We start from the raw sequence: 22,724 nt of genomic DNA on the forward strand, positions 1-22,724 counted from the left end.
ACATATTAAACAGACAAGTTAATATTTTGTAAATATCTATTTAATTATAGTCTACGTAATTTAGCATTTACTTGTTTTGGCTCTCATTGATGTACAAGGTGGTGTTTACTCTTGAAATTAAAAGAAATATGTCAGTAAACAGGTGATTTGTGCACTTTATTGGAACAGACTATAACAAAGTTTGGTCAACATGTCAATTTCATTGCTGTTACAATATGTGAGGGACCATTTCTGATGATGGTTTACCCCTATTCCTCTCCAAAACGAAATATTTGTAGACATTTATAAGTAACTTTTGAGCAAAACTGTCAAGAACCATTTTGAGTTTGTGATCTATTTTCCGGTATTAAAGGTGCTATCTCAAAGTTGCATAATGACAGCTATTGCAAATCATGTTTTTTAAATTAAATTTTGCTTTAACTATATGCCCATAAATGATTATAGGAAATGATTTTATCTACTAGTAGAAAATACATTTTGATTGGAGAATCTTTATCACAAACAGATGCTTCACATATAACTTCTGATGTAGCACTTTTAAGTGGTTGCAAGATTGTGTAAATTTCTACTGTATTTATATTGAATTTATATTCACAAAATATATGTATATTCTTTATTCCTCTTGTAGAGAGTTCGAACAGTACAGATTATCATACATACATAATACATAAAAGGCAATGCACAATGATTAATGGATAATACATAGTACTTGATACAAAATACATAATACATAATATATACAGTGGCATGGGAATAAACGCATGGTGAGAGAATTACATGAAAAAGGTTATTGGTTGATCAGAATCACGCTCATATAAATTCACTCGCCACCCTGCCATTCTCTCTCTCTCTCTCTCTCTCTTTCTCTCTCTCTCTCTCTCACACACACACACACACAAACACACACACACACACACCGCTATAAAGATCTGCACATCTGCACAAGAACAGACAGTCATGACTGTCTACAGTATATTGGTCTTCATATTTGCGTTATTTTATAAATGAAGTGTATGACAGTTTCACTATATAACATAGATGATTCATCATCAATATTTATTGGAGGTTTACAGGACAGGAGTTTTGTAATAAAAATATCATCGGGGCAGTTATTTAATTCTACACTGAGGTCAATAGGACAAATATCAAGAAGCGTTGTCCAGAATGTATCTCTGGTTGTTGTTAAGTATGAACAACTAGTCATGACATGTGTAAAAAGATCAGAATAGTTACTAGTACATAACGTACAAATACCTTGTACTGAGTTTGGCCTCCATGTAGCACATATATTTATCAAGTGATTTGCTTGCTCCTTTAGTGATGGATTTGACCATGCAACTGACCAAGCTCTATGCACTTCGAGATTGGCATGAATTTTTATTAAATGTGTTGTATCGAGGTTTAAAGATTCGTAACTGCCAGTTAGTTTCCTCAAATTCTAAAACAAGTTTTCTTACAATTATATTCCAAATATGCTTACTAGGGAATACTGATGTTAGAAAAAATCGTTGAGGTGATGCAGTAGATTATATTTATGAAGAATTGTGTATATATCGGCTGCAAAGCCAATATTTGAATGAACACACTGATTTTTAAAACTTAGTAGTCGAATGATTGCTATTTTATAAGCCAGAGTCCACACGGGGCATCGCAAAAGATGTCCTAAATAGTATAATTTGTTTCTATTTATATGTCCTTCAAGGGATATACTGCCAAGAAGTCCAAGACAAAAATCGGTTCGTGTTCTTTTAGGAAGACCCTGGATAATCTTTATTACAAATCTATATGCTCTTTCTAATGCCAATAGTTCATTTGTATTTAAATAATTCCATAATTCACTACCGTAAAAGGCTTTTGATAGGCACAGCGAATGAACTAGTTTGACGCTAGTTACAGGATTAATTCCACAGCAGTGATAACCAGCCTGAACTAGAGACATGGCGATGGATTTTATAGTTTTGCAAGTCTCGAGTGTTCTGTCCCAATTATTTAAAGACCTTTGTAATTTAATGCCAACATGTTTTATGGTTGTTGAACATGGCAGTTCCTTTCCATACAGAATAAGTTTTGTATCCGGATCTTTGCAGAAGTCAACAACTTGTGTTTCAGAAGCAGAGAATGTAAAACGCCATTTAGCGCTATATCGCTCACATATTGAAATCATATTTTGCATGAAGAATACTCATTGCATGGAGTAGGAGAAATAATAGAGATGTCATCTGCTTGAGTTGGGCAAGAAATTCTAGTATCCAGGATCATTGCACCTTTGTTGGATTGGGTTAAATTATTCAGCAATTCATTAATAAACAATACATACAATTTGGGGAATAGTATGCTTCCTTGACACAATCCTATATCTACTAGTAAAAAATACATTTTGATTGGAGAATCTTTATCACAAACAGATGCTTCACATATAACTTCTGATACAGCACTTTTAAGTGGTTGCAAGATTGTGTAAATTTCTACTGTATTTATATTGAATTTATATTCACTAAATATGCTGGTCAAAATTAATAATTTGTGCTGCAATTCAAAATAATCAGTTATCTTGCAGTTTTAAATTAAAAGTTTGTTTAAGGGTAAATGAAATTAACACATATCCATCAACATGTGTTATAGTCTGTTCCAATAAAGGTCACAAATCTCCTGTTTACCAATATTTTTATTTTTATTTCAAGAGTAAACACCACCTTGTACATCAATGAGAGCCCAAACAAGTAAATGCTAAATTAGGTAGAGTATCATTAAATAGGTATTTACAAAATATTTACTTGTCAGTTTAATATTCAAGAAATTGACGAAAATCAGTTTTATGCTATTTCCGACACTACTTTAGTCCCTAGTGCCAATGGAAATATTTCTCAATTTCTGCCACTGTACATATATGTGTACCATACAGAACACACTGCAAATAATGACCCATCAGCTCCAAGTTAACAATACCACACAGTGATTATCACCATGCGTGTTGGTCATATAACAGCTACCCACCCTGTTGGATCACATACTCATTACTGGATAATTCATTACCAGCATCTATACTGATGGAAAGAAATATGGGATCACATTGTAGACCACAATTAGTTTAATACCAGCTTAGTAATGTCTGTATTTTGTACAAAGGGGGTTTGATTACAGTCAATATATGCCATTTATATTCGTGTGATCCCATAAAGTCAATCCTCAATACATACATGTATATATAGAATATAAATATTTATTGCATAAATGTATCTTAATAGGTTATCTTATGACATTACAACAACAGCCTTTTAGGCTAATACATCTCTATGTATATGTAGACTATCTCTTGTTGGCTATCTTTTTATTTCAATCCATTGATCCATCCGTCCATCCATCCATCCATGCACCCATCCATCCATCCATCCATGCATCCATCCATGCATGCATGCATGCATGCATGCATGCATGCATGCATCCATCCGTCCATCCATCCATCCATCCATCCATCCCATCATATAAACATTGCTGCATTTTTGTATTTATTTTATTAACTGTATAGAACCATGTTTTATCTGGTTGTATACATACATGCATGCACTTGTATGTGATGGAAATAAGCTAACATTCAGCTTTCGTGCAGCAGACTGTTCCAACATACACTTGAAGTTCAACATCCATTATTCCGCCTATTTGCCATTGTTGTTAGGAAGCCGACAGTGTTGTTTTCCTTCTGTTTGTGTTTTGCGTGTCTCTGGTGATGGTGGCAGACCCACCATTTCAAAACCTCTGAACAGAAGTCAGTGTGACACATAGCTATGTTAATTATTATAGCTGACCCTTCCAGTAATACATTGGTTGCTGGTCGGTTACAAACTGAGGTAGAATGATAACTTTGTGAATATGAGAAGGATAATATACTGAGAGACCAAAGTAAGAGAACATTGGTTTAAACAATAGTTAATTGACAAAACACAACAACGGGATTAGTCAACAGGCTTAGCCTATATTAAGACCTCTCCCTACATTAGGGGTGGGACGTAGCCCAGTGGTGAAGCATTTGCTTGATACGTGGTCAGTCTAGGATCGATCCCCGTCGGTGGTCCCAATGGGCTATTTCTCATTCCAGCCAGTGCTCCACAATTGGTGTAACAAAGGCCGTGGTATGTGCTATCCTGTCTGTGGGATGGTGCATATAAAAGATCCCTTGCTGCTAATCGGAAAGAGTAGCCCATGAAGTGGTGAAGTGGCGACAGCGGGTTTCCTCTCTCAATATCTGTGTGGTCCTTAACCATATGTCTGATGCCATATAACCATAAATAAATGTGTTGAGTGCATCATAAAATAAAACATTTCTTTCTTTTTTCTCCCTACAATTTACAAGCAGATACACATTTGGTATTATAGACCAAATTTCAGTCACTATTAGCTTTATAATCCATAATATAATACATGAGGCTTTTTTGACAGCTTTCTATCGTTCTGATCACTTCTTCTCTTTTCATCTGCACTACTTCTACTTTCTTACTTACCGATGCCATATTTTGCAAGGATATTTTTACTCTTAAATTCCAGTCGACTACTGTACACAAATCATGTTAAATAATGCATAAACTTGTGGTTTTAAACAGAGACATTACTTTTATTATAAATAATGCATACAAAGGTAAATTCCATAAATACAACCATGATGGATGATGCCATCTTTGTTAGCACAGAAGTGGCTAATACGGGCTGGCTATCTACATAGTGGTCATATGTTTTTTGGGGGGTGGGAGCCCATTGTAAGACTAACACGCCCCATGTAAACTTTCCCGTGTGTAGCATGGGTTACATTTAATGTCTGTTTGAAATACAAAGAAGTACTAGTAATGTGGAACTCAATATCTGTAATGTGAAATTTGAATGTCAATAACATGGTTAACTTCCCAACACTGTTGATGAGAATGTTTTCCTGTTGGTGTGATCCATTATTACTTTCCATCAGCATATACTGGAAAAATGGAAAGAGTAAAATATCACTGAAGAATCAGATTGTACTAGAAAATTTCAAACTAAAACCAACCACCATTTTCTCTTTAATCCAAAAGGTTTAGAGTCTGCACTCAACCTCCCAATTTACTTTATATAGCATATTTGCATGTCAAAGATGAAAAACCAGATTTTATTTCTATCCCAAAGAACATTTCAGACTTGTCTTATTGTTTGATGAAAAGCTTACAACATAAACACTATAGAACCCCCTACCCTTTAAGACCATGCAAAGTTTTCTGGATTTTTTTGTCCATTGAGACCGTTTACATCTCTGGTGCATTCTTTCTTTGTTTTCTTGTCTGTTTATCTTGTATCAAACCTGATATGTGTCTGTGAAGTGACAATCAAATACGTACATGTGTAGTTGTCTAAATATAAATGTTAACCTGACCAATGTTTAAATGTTTGACTCCTACATCACCTTCCTCCATCTCTCTGTTGCAGGCCAACAACTACTGGGTCTCTGTTCACTACGTGAAGACGCTGAGTGGTGGCGGCATCCTAGACCCCGACGACACCCTCAATGATGTGGTAGACGACAGGGAACAGGTGAGAGACTTGTACACTTGGTTATAGTTTTAATAGATTATCAGCTTTCTTTCATACCTGTGACATGCCATTCTTCGATTACCATTCGATTTTGTTCACATGCAAATGCAGTTCTAGTGAAACTGACACTGTTTGGTAGGTCCGAAGCCATATAACCGTAAATAAAATGTGTTGAGTGTAAATTACCTTTTTTAACAATAATATTTGTTTTAAGTGTTTAATATTAAAAAATTTTTTTAGACTTAATGTTCATCAAAATACACTTTCATGGGTTGTCAAAATACATATTCATGGGTCATAAAATACATATTCATGGGTCATCAAAATACACATTCATGGGCCATCAAAATACACATTCATGGGTCATCAAAATACACATGCAGTGCAGGTCTGGGAGTAATTGGTATTCAAGGTGATCAAGCCTCCAGACTTTGCCCCCCAAGCAGTATTTGATAAGATAAAGTTAATGCTATTTGATAAGATAGCATTGCTAGCATTTCTGACATTGTTGGTGATCTTCTAATTTACCTAAAGATAGCATCAGGCTGCTATCTATATTGTTAAAAAAAATGCACCCAAGTTCCTCATTGAAGTGTACCTGTGTACCTGAAGGTGTATTATTTATAGGTGGTCTTAGTACTGGGTAAAAGCCATTTTGTCACTGGTCTTATTTGAAGTTGTGGCTCTGTTGACACAGTACTTTATTTATGAATGTTGGCAAGTACATGTAATATAAATCTGCAGAAAATTTTCCGAACCACATGCCTACATAAACATTAAAAGTCTCAACTCAGGCTTTTAGATAAAGTCTTGCCCATACAAATAGCATATAGTTAAAAGTCTACAGACTTTGCTGAAGTTTTCAGTATGGACAAGTTTGAAGTTTTATATTTCATGTATAAACTCAGGCCTTGTTCTTTTGCTATATACATTTTGTAAATTAAGCTTTGAAGTCTACATACTGAAGTCTTTCCCATAAAAATATCATGTAATATTTAAGTGTGCAGGCTTTTAAAAGCCCCACAGCCCCCTTTTCTGTCTTTCCCTTGAATTCCATTTAATTTTTTCCCAATCTGCCAGCTTTTCTTATTGTTCAGACCACTGGCCTGATGCATAGTCAGTCTAGCATTGATCCCCGTTGGTGGGCCCATTGGGCTACTTCTCTTTCCAGTCAGTGCATCATGACTGGTATATCAAAGGCCATGGTATGTGCTATCCTGTCTGTGGAATGGTGCATATAAAAGCTTGGTTGCTACTAATGGAAAAATGAAGCAGGTTTCCTCTCTAAGACTGTATGTCAGAATTGTCAAATGACATTTAATAGCTGATAAATGTGCTCTAGTGGTGTTGTTAAATGAAACAAATTTTAACTTTAAACATTACTTTGTAATACTGGGTCATACAAAACATTAAAGGAAGACCAGTTATTTTTCAGACTCAGATTCTCAGTGTGGAATATACCTCAGAATTTGTGTGACCCTGTATATGTAGCTTTCAGCAAGCAGTAGTTACTGGATACATGAAACTGAGAAGAAAACAAACACTGTTTTCTATGCTATTGTTGTTGGACAATGTCTTAAGTCACCTGTAATATGAGTCCGTCTGATCATTGCTTCGATATGGCCACCTGATTCACTACTGCACCTGTGTTGACTGAAACGAATAACAGACAACTCGAAACCTTAGAATTTGTAGATTTTAAGATGATGGATCTAAAAAGATTGCTTTTTTATATCTTTTGAAAAATGTTTTATTGTGCTTTTTGTACCGTGTCCATACAAACAGCTTTCTTTGGGATTATAATGATTTAAGTGGACACTCCTTAGTGAATTCATTAAGTGGTTTGTATATATCAGTACGTGAGATGGTAATATTTCTTTTGTAATTTTTTTAAAATATGAAAACAAATTTGTATTGATGATCCATATACATGTAGCAGAGTACATTCTGCCTGCCTGCCCACCGTCCATCTATCCATTTGTCTGTCTGTCTGTCCATCTATCTGTCTGTCTGTCTGTCTCTCTTTTCTTCCTCCCTGTCTCTCTGTCTCTATCTGTGTATGCGGGGGCGAGACGTAGCCCAGTGGTAAAGCGCTCACTTGATTGGCAGTCGGTTCGAGATCCCCGTCAGTGGGCCCATTGGGCTATTTCTCGCTCCAGCCAGTGCACCACGACTGGTACATCAAAGGCCATGGTATTTGCTATCCTGTCTATGGGATGGTGCATATAAAAGATACCTTGCTGCTAATTGAAAAGAGTAGCCCATGAAGTGGTGACGGCGGGTTTCCTCTCTCAATATCTGTGTGGTCCTTAACCATATGTCCAACGCCATATAACCGTAAATAAAATGTGTTGAGTGCGTCATTAAATAAACTATTTACTTCTTCCTTCTTCTTCTATCTGTGTATGCATGTATGTAAAACAAGCACCATAATATTAAATAGTCCTTCAATTTTGTATAGAACACAAATTGTTTTATACATGTGTATTTAAAATAATTTAATTTAATGTTACTGTAAAAAAATAAAGTTGGTTTTATTTTATGACAACATATAATGTTAAGTTTGACGAATGGTGATGATTGCATTTAAGCAACTGAATTTTTAGATTGATTTAATAATCACTTCATGTACTTACTTTTCTTTGACATCCAGCAGCTGATGTATTCTTTGTGCTGAGTTGTCGGTAAACATTCATTCATTCATTCCATTCTACTGGAGCAGATTGATTTATTAATCACTGGCTAGTAGATGTCAGTACAATCTGTACAAGTTCAGGCTGAACTATTCTTATTCGCATGATGTAAAGTACCTGAACTTGAAAATAAAAGAATCCATCTTGGCTGGGTTAGCCTTTGAATTCCTTGTCACTCATACCAGTGGCGTAGGATCAAAACCCCATAGTAGACCTATACTCTGATTGTTGTTGTTTTTTACCCCAATCCCACGACTGGTATATCAAAGGCCATGATATGTGCTATCCTGTCTGTGGAAAAAGATTCCTTGCTACTATTGAACAATGTACCATGTTTTCTTGAAGTCTAGTGTCACAATGACCAAAATGTGTGGCGTCCAATAGCTGATGTTTAATAAATCGATGTGCTCCAGTGGAGTAGTTAGTTTAACTTTCATATCAGTGTAGAAAAATTGGTACAATACTTATGCATACTTTCTAAAATATTGCTTATTAGTGTCATACTGGTCAGTAATTTAGTACAATTTGACCCATGTTTAACAACTCCACATCATGTTATGCATATTCTAAGGGATACTAGTGTCATACTGGTCAGTAATTTAGTACAATTTGACCCATGTTTAACAACTCCACATCATGTTATGCATATTCTAAGGGATACTAGTGTCATACTGGTCAGTAATTTAGTACAATTTGACCCATGTTTAACAACTCCACATCATGTTATGCGTATTCTATGGGATACTAGTGTCATACTGGTCAGTAATTTAGTACAATTTGACCCATGTTTAACAACTCCACATCATGTTATGCGTATTCTAAGGGATACTAGTGTCATACTGGTCAGTAATTTAGTACAATTTGACCCATGTTTAACAACTCCACATTATGTTATGCGTATTCTAAGGGATACTAGTGTCATACTGGTCAGTAATTTAGGTCAATTTGACCCATGTTTAACAACTCCACATTATGTTATGCGTATTCTAAGGGATACTAGTGTCATACTGGTCAGTAATTTAGTACAATTTGACCCATGTTTAACAACTCCACATTATGTTATGCGTATTCTATGGGATACTAGTGTCATACTGGTCAGTAATTTAGTACAGTTTGACCCATGTTTAACAACTCCACATTATGTTATGCGTATTCTATGGGATACTAATGTCATACTGGTCAGTAATTTAGTACAATTTGACCCATGTTTAACAACTCCACATTATGTTATGCGTATTCTATGGGATACTAGTGTCATACTGGTCAGTAATTTAGTACAATTTGACCCATGTTTAACAACTCCACATTATGTTATGAGTATTCTATGGGATACTAGTGTCATACTGGTCAGTAATTTAGTACAATTTGACCCATGTTTAACAACTCCACATTATGTTATGCGTATTCTATGGGATACTAGTGTCATACTGGTCAGTAATTTAGTACAATTTGACCCATGTTTAACAACTCCACATCATGTTATGCGTATTCTATTGGATACTAGTGTCATACTGGTCAGTAATTTAGTACAATTTGACCCATGTTTAACAACTCCACATCATGTTATGTGTATTCTATGGGATACTAGTGTCATACTGGTCAGTAATTTAGTACAATTTGACCCATGTTTAACAACTCCACATTATGTTATGCGTATTCTATGGGATACTAGTGTCATACTGGTCAGTAATTTAGTACAATTTGACCCATGTTTAACAACTCCACATTATGTTATGCGTATTCTATCGGATACTAGTGTCATACTGGTCAGTAATTTAGTACAATTTGACCCATGTTTAACAACTCCACATTATGTTATGCGTATTCTATCGGATACTAGTGTCATACTGGTCAGTAATTTAGTACAATTTGACCCATGTTTAACAACTCCACATCATGTTATGTGTATTCTATGGACTATTAGTATCATACTGGTCAGTAAATTACTTATTTATATTCTCTGGAATAATAGTGTTCTACTAGTCAGTTATTTAGTACAATTTGACCCATGTTTAAAAGCCAAATTTAGTACAATTTGACCCATATTTAACAGCTACATTATGATATACTCTTACATATACAGCAGGTGGGTGATTAACATTTGACTGGGTTTATTTTAATGGCCGTGCATATTTGCCTAATTTGTAAGCTGCAGTCTTGTTAGTATTCTGGTTTTGATAACCTAATTTTGTAGTTATCTGCAACAGCCGTCCTGTAACGACTGCATGGTTACGCAGGTTGCAGTTGTTATTTCAGAAATGCTGTGATGTGACAGAAAAAAAGTATTTTTAACTTTTGACATTTGTTCGCTAGTCATGTGAGTGGGACACATGTGGTTTAGTGGTACAGTGTTTGACCAATGTGTGGTGGTCTGCAAGATCTAGCCACCTCAGTGCATTCAGTGTGGTGGTATCCTTTTTTCTAGTGTGCTATGACTGGAATATCAAAAAATGTGGTATGTGTTGTGCTGTCTGGTATTGAACATTTATCCACCTCCCACCATTATGTTAGTAATTGATACTATTTCTGATTTTGGTTGTGTTGCTGAATGCTGTTCTAAAGTGGGATTTAGGTCAGTGGTAGAGCAATCACTTTAATTCTAGGGCTTAACTTAAGATGGGGAAAACTGATGGCAAATACCATAGCTGCAAATTTTGGAGGGTTGATGTGATGGTTATTGTGGTTGAATACATGGTACATTACATTGATCACAATTTGTTACATTAATATTCATATTTAGACATGGCTATGAAATAAAATAAAATATCCAGTCTTTGTAGGTGTACTGTGTAAACTAATTTTCATTAATCACTTTTGTTTATAAATATAGTTCTTTGAAATTATGCATTTTCTATATTCAGTTTTCATCCACAATTAAACTGTATAGGCTAAATTTATAAAGCCTGTTTTTTTTAAACAAAGTTGTTTAATTAAATTTGTAAATTTATGTAGTTACACATGTGTAAGACATCAACAGGCTTTGTAAAGTTGGCCCTATATGGGTTTTGTTTTGTTTTTAATTTTAAGTAATAGTTACATACTGTATATACAACCAGGGCTTGACCTTAGCAGTAACCTGGTGTGTTTTGGCTACCAATTTCTCACTCAGGCTACCAGATGTCTAAACCTGGTAGTCCACCAGGCTACTAGATTGTTTCTGCACCTCCAGTTACTCTGCAATCAACAAGATGCTTAAACACCTAAAACAGAACCCAAACAACATTTAAATAAAAATGAGTTTGCTTTTTTCTGTCCTTTTTTAAAAGTTTATTAAAATTATGGGCTACCAATTTTACTGAGGGCTACCAGATTTCATAACCTGGAAGCCTGGTGGGCTACCACTGAAAACAGTTATGGTCAAGACCTGACAACATGTACTGATGTATGACCAGTTATGAATGATGAGATGGAATGAAAAAAAAGAGACTCGTGATTATAATTTACAAAATAGAATATTATTAATTATATATTGTCTTAACGATGCAGCGTGCTTGTTTTGTCGAGATATTTAGTTTCTCACATGAGAGCCAGCAGTCCATCAGTGTTAATGGAGTGACATGCCTGTGATTAATGTCTACACTAATTAGCCAGCATGTCCTTGGTAAAACGATCAATATGTAGCACAAGACAGTGATGAAGTAGAACAATGCTTAATTACTTCTGGCAAAGTTCGAGGAAACAGATGTGGCTAACAAACACATTATCATCACTGGTGTATACTAGTCGAAACAAGTTAGGGTCAAACAACTTGAGAAAAAAGGCAGGTCATTGGCCATACACTTGTATATAAATAGAGAATAATTGGATACTATTTCAAGATATCAGCTTGTGCCAGCAAAGGTTAGAATGATAATACATTTGCCATTCGAACTCAGCAGGATAAAGCTGATATGTTAAGGCAGTACCAGTAACCAGTTATTTTATTTATCCTGCAAGTCAACAGGAATAATGAGTTCCAGTTCTTCTATGTATATTGTATATCAGTACTGTAGCAAGTCCTTTGGCAGTATGACATGTCATCAGACAAGAAACATGACATCAATATGTTGGGTGCAAGCTACATTTCGTCATATCAAAATGTTTAAACTCAATTCACAAATAGATTTGTAAGTTTTGTTAGTTTTTTCATGGCAGAAAGCTATTTGTATAAAAAGTACTTGTATGCAATTGAAAATCTAGTTTAAAGTAATAATCAAGTTAGGCTTAAATCACATGATCTATGTGTTTGGTCATTGGCCAAAAATATAAAAGTTTTGTCTAGTCATCATATTTTGCCAATGTGTATAGTAATTGGAGGATAAAATGTAATACCTGTACATTTGTATGCAGTACTGTTCCAAATTACCGTAGCATTGAAAGAAAGGAAGATATTGATATGACTGATAGTAATTGTCAGAATTCTTTCAAAGTAAGACTAAGTTTGTTCCATGAAACATGTATCCCATTTCTGCTCAATCAAAGGCTGTGGTGTGTCTTGTTCTGTCTTTAGATAAAATATGACATTCATTAATTCCCATTAACTACTTACACAATCTCCATTCCCCAATCTTCCCAGTTTAAACTAATTGAGATGTTACATATACCAGGGCTAGCTCGGGCACTCGCCAAATTCACTAATTTTAAAAACAGTTAGCGAATTTTATTTTAATTTGGCGAAAGAATTTCATGCATTAATTGATATTTTGTTACAAAATAACTGGGTATTTATAAAAATTTGGAAGTTTAATGGATAATTTGGCAAAATGTTCTGCCGACCCAGAGCTAGCATTGAACAGAAGTCCAGAACAGACATTTGAGTTGTTAGGAGGTTACTGGTATATAATAAAATTGAAAACTGATACTTGTCATAACCTGTAGATTATCCAGTGAGTTACATTTGGTAAGTAGTTACATGGGTGATTACCAGATACTGTTTATTTTGATGGCTTTAATATTGATGGGGTTTTAAAATAATTTTAAATGTTTGTTTTGTAGCTGATAGCTGACTTTGAGGAGCAGGGCCGACCAGGAATCCACCATAATGGCGGTGACGGAGCATCTGCCTCTTCCACGGGGACTGCAAGCCCTGACATTTTCCAAGGAGGGGAGGTAACCTCGGAATCCATGCAGTCTGTGACGTCATCTCTTCAAAACGGGAAAAATGACATTGTGGTTACAGCTAGGGAGTTGTTAGTTGGTAAGTTACTTTTATTGTGTACACTGTACTGATGATGGTGATGATGATGATGATGATGATGATGATATATTTTAGTTGCATACTTAATACTTTTATATCCAGAAATAGTTAGAGCTTCTTTCTTGGCAAAACAGTTCAGCAATATTCTATGTGTGTTTGTGTCAGAGGTTAATGCGTTAGTATGTGGTAAATAACCCATAAAACTGGTTATGATAAGAATGGTGATCATACAATGATGCTAATGATATAATTCAGTAGGCATAGCCTGTGACTGAAGCAAGTTTTTGAGCTCATTATGTAGATTGTTAAAATACACCACTTTTGTTCCTCATCACCTGTTATATTTTCTAAATCTACTTGTCCACCAATATTTTCACTTGTCTAAATAAATGGTTTGTTTTATTCGAGTACAAGGACGATGTTTTTCATTGCTCAAAATGAAACTGCATTCAATATTTTACTTGTCCACCAATATTTTCACTTGTCTAAATAAATGGTTTGTTTTATTCGAGTACAAGGACGATGTTTTTCATTGATCAAAATGAAACTGCATTCAATATTTTACTTGTCCACTGGACAAACAAAATAACATTTTGTTTGTCCGAGCAGATTTTTACTTGTCAGGACAAACGGGCAAGTGCTTACTTCGAACCCTGCAATATAATATATCTTAAAAAAGATGTGCTAGGGTGTTTAAAACTAATATTTTGTTTCCTTTCTAATCCTGACAATTAATCGATGTTTTCAGTTTTAAACAGCATTTATTTTGCCATGGACGTTTCATTTTCTATGTTATTTCTTAATTATTTATTTGTTATAATACTGACAAATTAAACTCATCTCTTATATTAAATGGAAAATTTACCTCGAAAATATTTTTTCCCATGGCGTATGTTTTGCCATGACTACTTTCTTAATTGACAGGGTTACTTTTCTTGATATATCTATTGTGGAGCATCTAGTTAATGTCTGTGGCATTTTGTATTCTTTGGAGGGTCACCCATCCAAGTTGATGCGGTAAATACACAGTCATAGTTCACCGACCTGGTTTTTAATTCTGTTAAACGTAACCGACTGTCATCTAGATAATAATGTCTCATGCAGTTCATGTTTATTTCATCTCTGTAAATTTAGTTTAGGTTACGTAATAAGAAACCACAGATGTCCAATGTTAATATTGATTTCTCTCGGTTCATTTACATGTAGCTTTGTCTCTGTCTGGTCAGAACTGTTATTCCCTGGTCATTTTAAGATAATGCAATCGCCATGACAATGCCCCCTATTATACAGTTTGATAGACCCTTGAATTCATGGACTGGTGACTCACATGGCCAACTGGTCATGGTCCAGTGATTTTAACTCTCTCATGACAGACTGGATTAATATTATGGGTAGATGTGGTTTAGAACGTAGTATTTCTTTGAAATAATGAAATGGGGAAAATAATGTGTTCTGTACTGCTGGCATTGTCTTTGTAACACATTGTTAAAAATTAAATATTATGTTGAGGATTTACTTATTATCTATTTTTGAAATCTTATTAAAGATATTTTGGGATTTTTTGTTTTTTATCAAAAAGGTACATCTAGCCAGTATATTTAGTCTTGATAATTTTTTTTTTTTTTTTTAAATCATTCTTATTCTCGTAGTGTAAGAAGTAAATAATTAAGATATTTAAAATTAGCAGACATGTTGAACTTGATAACAGTGTTTGTCAGGGCTCACACTACAACAAATTTTGGTTCTGCCAATTTTCAGATATATAGAGTTTATTTATGTGGTCAATTTAAGGAATATTGTATTAGCAATTGTCTAATTTTGCAATGAATTGGGTGGGAACATAGTTTTATTGTATTTGCTAGGTGTGCTAAAGCATAATGATTGTCATGTTTTTTAAACAGGTTCCAATCTGAAAGTTCGGCGTGGAAGTGAACCTGCTCTGAACACTCTTGGAGAAGACATCAAAGAAAATGGAGACATCAGTAAACCGAAGCCTCCATATCGAGTCAGAAGAACCAAGGAAGATGCCAGGGTGAGAATACCGAGTCAGAATGAAGCCAACTCTTAATTAAAAATAGCTTCATGTCTAAGGTTTTTCCTGTGAAAATTAGAATGGGAAACTCTGTGAGGCTTGCTGAACAGAATATGTCAGGCGTCTTGAACAGGATAAGCCAATATGCGATGCGATTAACCTATTATTGGGTTTTTTCCCAGCACTCTATCTACAATTTTTTTTTTTTAAAGATTTTATTTGTAACATACTTACAACTTCTTGCAACTGTGACAAATCAAGTTTTGGCCATTCTAGTGTTTTGGTAGCTTTATTATGCATTTTATATGCAACAGGAAAAATATATACCTACAAAACCATTGGCATGTTCAGGTGCGTGAGCACCCACAAACAATTTGACTGGTACCAATCGTATTCTATGACATCAGTGTCATTTAACATTAGGGGCAAAATCCAGTGAGGGTCGTTAACTTAGATAGTGTTCAACAAATCCACCAGGGCTACCTCTGGCACTCGCCAAATTCGCCAGTTGTGAATTTCAAAAACAATTGGCAAATTTTATTTTAATTTGGCAAAATAATTTTATGAAATAACTGATATTTTGCTAGAAAATAATTGAGTTTAGTAGGTAATTTTGTGAAATAACTGATATTTTGCTAGAAAATAATTGAGTTTAGTAGGTAATTTGGTGAAATAACTGATATTTTGCAAGAAAATAATTGAGTTTAGAAGGTAATTTGGTGAAATAACTGATATTTTGCTAGAAAATAATTGAGTTTAGTAGGTAATTTGGTGAAATAACTGATATTTTGCTAGAAAATAATTGAGTTTAGTAGGTAATTTGGTGAAATAACTGATATTTTGCTAGAAAATAATTGAGTTTAGTAGGTAATTTGGTGAAATAATCTGCTGACCCAGAGCTAGCCCTGCCCACAGTCCAGGCTAGTAAATTTTGGTTTGGGCTAGTGAACATTATCCGCTTAATTTGGTCAGTTCTTTGGGCACTAGCGAAAACTTCTATGAGGGTTAGTGACTTTCTCAAACATTTGTCAAACTTTGATTATTATACGCCATTAGAAATTGACATTTTATTCTGAATATTTGTGTTTCTTCAGGAGAGTGACACACCCAGGTCTGATACAGACTCGGAAGAGGAAGAATATCGAGCTCTCAGAATGCTTACGAAGAAACCAAGTCCTGTCAGCAATTTCAGTCGAGATAGTGTTCGCCAGTCTCTTAGCAACCGTCCAGAGATGTTTCGGTGGCTGGAAGCTCAGGAAAAGCAGCAGGCTCAGTTCGATAAGAAGGTGAGAGCAACTGTAACTGGCCTTGGTGGTGTGGTGGTTAAGCCTTCAGAATTGAGGCTGGTAGGTGCTGGGTTCACATCCTCATACAGGCTCCCTCGCAGAGTTTGTTTTTAATATTCATTAGGGGAGGTATAAGGTCACTGCAAGAACTTCCCAGATATCGCTGTGAAAACAATTGAGGGGATTGATTAATTGCTTCCCTTACTTAGATTATGGAAAGCCACTGGGCATTGATCCTTTTGTAGTACACTTTCTTTTTAAAATTTTACATGCTAAGAGGAGCTAACAATTTCTTTCCTTGAACTAGTCTCAGGGGAGTGATAGGGAGCCAGAATGATGGGTAACCAAAGTGATAGCTCCCCTTAAATGGTGAAGGTTGACCTCACTGTCCCTAATAACTAACAACTTAACATTAACCACAGTCCTGAACAGGCAGCCTAGATACCCGAGATGTTGGCCGGGACAATATATTTGAATCTGAATTGGATATAAGCACAAAATGAAAGTTTAAATTAATTAACTTATATATATTATATAGCTGCCAATATTATTCATCCAATATACTCTTTTAAATTATGGATCACATGCATTAATATGTTTTTAAAATTAATTTTTATTTATGTTTGAAGGGAAATAACTCTTACAAAATAAATAGAAGTTAACAGACTGGATGTTATAATCTTTGACTGTTAATTAACAAGAGTAACTGGTATGTTGGCTGTAGGTATTTTGGTGTATTAAAATGTGTGTATTTTGGTATATTAGAATGTGCCTGCAAGCCTGTTTTCTGGTTTCTGTTTCCAGTTTGATGAGCGAACAGCTCCGGTTGGTGGAAATGGCCTGGACACAGAAGCTGCGTCACCTTCAAAACCACGGTGTGTCCTCACTTGCGTAAACTTTCTGGCAAAAACATTATATACTTTACTAAATTAATGCATAATTCTAAATTAATTACAAGCTTGTACATCTTCATACAAATTGTTCTTATATCTGTAAACCACGATTCTATTGGCATAGCTTATGGTGAAAAAATGCTAGTAACTGTGTATTCTGTATGCCTGTATAAACTGTAATGTGTTATGTTTTACAATACTTAATTAAAGATATAGCAGCAAGTAAAGAACACTTTAATTTTTTTTCTAGGAATTGATGTTAAGGCTATTATTTTAAGTATGAATGTATCTTAAACTGTTTCTTGTAGCAATGTTCTAAATATTAAAAAGGGTATTTGTAAGATTGTTACCAGTAGTTATTGTTGTTATATTTATCCAGGGATACATCAGTGGCCCTGATTTTGAAGAATGATGGTGGACCACTTGGCATACATGTTATTCCAGATCTAGATGACAATGGAAGGTGAGATGCTCGCATAGTCTGTATTTTAGGTCAGGTTGCACCACTCAACATAAATATGTCATTGAGATTTTTGTCACTTATAATCTTGAGTTTCTAATACCTGACTCATTAACTATAGTGAAATTGATTTGAAAACGTTCAAATATTAACACACTTATCTTAATTCACAGTCTTGGCTATTTGTAATAAAAATAACATATCCATTTATGAGGCCAGCCATATTAAAATGCTCTAATTATAAAAATGTTAGAAACACATTTTTGTGTCCAGGTTTAAAAAAAATTCTATCCTTAGTTGTTAAAGAGTTTTTTTAAATTAAAACTGTTGAAAGCGATACCCATATATATACAGTATGCAAGTTTGTGTATAAGTTCTTTCATATAGTGTTGGTACTGTTGTGTTGCAGGGAACTTGGTCTAATGATTCAAAGTATTGAACAAGGTGGCAAGATACAGCGAGATGGTAGACTGCAAGTGCGAGACAGAATCACCGAAATCAACGGTGTTTCTCTCTTCAATGTCAATTTCGACAAGTAAGTGTGTAGAATCACCGAAATCAATGGCGTTTCTCTCTTCAATGTCAGTTTTGACAAGTAAGTGTGTAGAATCACTGAAATCAACGGCGTGTCTCTCTTCAATGTCAGCTTCAACAAGTAAGTGTAGAATCTCTCAAATCAATGGCGTTTCTCTCTTCAATGTCATGCTAAGAGGAGCTAAAAATGTCTTTCCTTGAACTAGTCTCAGAGGAGTGATAGGGAGCCAGAGTGATGGGGAACCAAAGTGATAGCTCCCCTTAACTGGTGAAGGTTGACCTCACTCTCCCTAACAACTAACAACTTAATATTAACCACAGTCCTGAACAGGCAGCCCAGATACCCGAGATGTTGGCTGGGACAGTATATTTGAACCTGAATTGGATACAAGCACAAAATGAAAGTTTAAATAAGTAATTGTGTAGAATCACTGAAATCAACAGCGTTTCTCTCTTCAATGTCAGCTTCAACAAGTTAGGGTGTAGAATCACCGAAATCAACGGCGTTTCTTTCTTCAATGTCAGCTTCGACAAGTAAGTGTGTAGAATCACCGAAATCAACGGCGTTTCTCTCTTCAATGTCAGCTTTAACAAGTTAGTGTGTAGAATCACTGAAATCAACAGCGTTTCTCTCTTCAATGTCAGCTTCAACAAGTTAGGGTGTAGAATCACCGAAATCAACGGCGTTTCTTTCTTCAATGTCAGCTTCAACAAGTTAGGGTGTAGAATCACTGAAATCAACAGCGTTTCTCTCTTCAATGTCAGCTTCAACAAGTTAGGGTGTAGAATCACCGAAATCAACGGCGTTTCTTTCTTCAATGTCAGCTTCGACAAGTAAGTGTGTAGAATCACCGAAATCAACGGCGTTTCTCTCTTCAATGTCAGCTTTAACAAGTTAGTGTGTAGAATCACTGAAATCAACAGCGTTTCTCTCTTCAATGTCAGCTTCAACAAGTTAGGGTGTAGAATCACTGAAATCAACGGCGTTTCTCTCTTCAATGTCAGCTTCAACAAGTTAGGGTGTAGAATCACTGAAATCAACGGCGTTTCTTTCTTCAATGTCAGCTTCGACAAGTAAGTGTGTAGAATCACCGAAATCAACGGCGTTTCTCTCATCAATGTCAGCTTCAACAAGTTAGTGTGTAGAATCACTGAAATTAATGGCGTTTCTCTCTTCAATGTCAGCTTCAACAAGTTAGGGTGTAGAATCACTGAAATCAACGGCGTTTCTCTCTTCAATGTCAGCTTTGACAAGCAAGTGTGTATTACTAAGCTAGATTACTAAAAAAGGACGTACTATTCATTAGTTAAGAATGAAAAGAAATACAGGGATGATAGCAAATGCTGGAACAGCTAAGGTAGCCAGTGGCACCTGAATTGTTATTAGTAATCAATATTCAGCACACAGGCTAGAGGCAGAACTGGATATGCAGTTAGTTTACCTTGGCTGTTCCAACAGTTGCCTTTCATCCCTGCATCACAAAGGAGATTTATTTAAGAATATAATATTTCATGCACATGATGTATTTGCTTTAATGGTATTTAAGAAATTACTAAATTTCCAAAGAAACTGATGAAAAACTAAATACTTCACTCCTTGTTCTTAAGTTGTAGACATACAGTTTCATGCAAATGTATTTCTTGATTTGAAGCAAGAGTTTATAGTCTGGATTTCTGGTATGTTCATGTTTATCAGTTCCATCATCTGATAAATACATTTCTCATTTCATTTTTCAGTGCCCAAATAATCTTTCGAGATGCCATGAAGACGACTGAAATCCAACTCCGAGTTGTCAAGTACCAACCCCAGCCAATGGCCCGCTCGGCTCCGCAGACCATGCCAAAACCAAAAGGTCACACACCCGTTAAGCCTTCACCTTTGACCTTGCCGGCACCTGGCTCTGATGTTTCTCCTGTCCAGAGTCCTAATGAAATAAGTCCCTTGTCAGAAAAAGACTCCAATGTTGTGAACAATAATAAGAAAAACATTAATGTGACAAACATTTCAAGTTTCTCAAATATTGGACGTTTGCCAAAATCGCCACTGTCTCCCCGTGCCAATATGCCAATTCCGGCAGGACCACCTCTCAAGGTTACCTCCCCCACCAAGAAGACTCCCCCAGCTGTGCCTGCCCGCCATCCATCCACGACTCTGTCAGCCATTAAGCCAAAAGATGCCTTAATTAACCTAGCAAACACGCGGAAGATTGGGAAAAAGATTTCAATTGATCTTATTAAAGGTAAGTAACTTTAGAGTTGAAAAGAACCCAAACAAAACCTTTTTATTTACAGAACCAGTCTAGCACATCCATGAAAAATTGCTACATAACAGAAATAAGTTCTGAAGATGACGATGATTTAATTAAATGACAAGTTGAATTTATAATAAATAATTTTAAGATGAATGTTTTATCAACTACAAATTTCTTGCTCTACAAATATCAGTGAGATAGTCAGAGAAGACGAAGGAAATGTTTTATTTAACAATGCACTCAACACATTTCATTTATGGTTATATGGCGTCAGACATGTGGTAAAGGACCACACAGATATTGAGAAAGGAAACCCGCTGTCGCCACTTCATGGGCTACTCTTTTCAATTAGCAGCAAGGAATCTTTTATATGCATATCCCACAGACAGGATAGTACATACCACGGCCTTTGTTACACCAGTTGTGGAGAACTGGCTGGAATGAGAGATAGCCCAATGTGATACTAGCAATAAGAGGTTTTCAATAAATGATAGATTTTGTGTGGATCTTTTTAGCATTTTTCTTTGAAGAATACATTTTAAAATTATTAATTACAAGTAGGCTGTCCATTCTGTGGCAGTATGTGTAGCTATAATGTATAGATACAGCAGAGTAACGATTCATGTCATCAGTCATTAAGAGTTATCTCCCTTAATGACAATTGTATATGCCAGTTACAACTAGTTATTGCTAACCTCAGTGGTAATCATCAAAACTGAATTCAAGGTTTAGGTTCATACAATGGTTTTAGTGTAAAATTTGTCTGTTTCTTTCACCCACCCATCCACCTACCCATTTACCCACCCACCCATCTATACGTCCATCCATCTGTCCATCGGTCCATCCATTGGTCTGTCCATTGATCCATCCATCCATCCATCTATCCACCTACCTACCAGTTTTCCTACCCACTCATCCATATGTCTGTCTGTTCATTGGTCCATTTATCGGTCCATCCTTCCATCCATCCTTCCATCCATCCATCCATCCATCCATCAATCCCCATCGGTGGGCCCATTGGACTATTTCTCATTTCAGCCAGTGCACCACGACTGGTATATCAAAGGCCATGGTATGTACTACCCTGTCTGTGGGATGGTGCATATAAAAGATTCCTTGCTTCTAATCGAAAAGAATAGCCCATGAAGTGATGACAGTGGGTTTCCTCTCTCTATATCTGTGTGGTCCTTAACCATATGTTTGACGCCATATAACTGTAAATAAAATGTGTTGAGTGCATCGTTAAATAAAACATTTCTTTCTTCCTTTCTATCCACACAGGGCCGCTGGGTCTTGGTTTCAGCGTGACGTCTCGAGACAACCCGACAAGCCCGCAGTGTCCCATATACATTAAAAACATCCTGCCAGAAGGGGCCGCAGTCAGTGATGGACGACTCAAGTCAGGTGACCGCTTGTTGGAGGTGAGTGAACATGGGATAGGTGTTTTTCATAGCTTGATGTGCAGTAGTATATAACACGATCCCATCATAAGGTCTATAGGAACTTAGGCAGGGTGCTGGGAACATGTGACTCCCCTACCCTCACTCAGGACCCATAAGCTTTTATTTGTGTCCAATTATTTGAGAGAAAAAAAGACCTCAAAACAGCCGAAAATTCAGCTACAGCATTGTAATTATTTTGTTCTGCAGATGTTAAGAAATCATATTTGAGGTCTTTAAAATACTTTGGGAGAGCATGCTCATGAATCCTCTATATGCCCACCCCACACGAATATCATTTCTGCTGTCCAAACAAACCAGCAAAATTTGTAACAGCTGCTGGGTGTTTAACATGCTTAATTATATGACTTGGTTTCAGTGACTTTTGTTTAATTTTGGTGATGTGTTTCAG

The 22,724-nt window shown here is 35.8% G+C and overlaps 1 protein-coding gene across 1 annotated transcript in view; it reads left to right on the forward strand.

The window, feature by feature from the left end:
- LOC121381637 (partitioning defective 3 homolog) overlaps positions 1-22,724 on the forward strand; it is a 70,351-nt gene that overhangs the window by 17,643 nt on the left and 29,984 nt on the right. Inside the window, exons 2-10 of the mRNA XM_041510972.1 lie at positions 5,443-5,547; positions 13,215-13,416; positions 15,318-15,448; positions 16,543-16,734; positions 17,539-17,609; positions 18,007-18,090; positions 18,497-18,622; positions 20,359-20,861; positions 22,155-22,294. Of these exons, the coding sequence (XP_041366906.1) occupies positions 5,443-5,547; positions 13,215-13,416; positions 15,318-15,448; positions 16,543-16,734; positions 17,539-17,609; positions 18,007-18,090; positions 18,497-18,622; positions 20,359-20,861; positions 22,155-22,294 (1,554 nt within the window). The remainder of the gene's footprint in view (positions 1-5,442; positions 5,548-13,214; positions 13,417-15,317; positions 15,449-16,542; positions 16,735-17,538; positions 17,610-18,006; positions 18,091-18,496; positions 18,623-20,358; positions 20,862-22,154; positions 22,295-22,724) is intronic.

This window comes from Gigantopelta aegis, chromosome 9 (genome assembly GCF_016097555.1).
Source record: "Gigantopelta aegis isolate Gae_Host chromosome 9, Gae_host_genome, whole genome shotgun sequence".
NCBI lineage: Eukaryota > Metazoa > Mollusca > Gastropoda > Neomphalida > Peltospiridae > Gigantopelta > Gigantopelta aegis.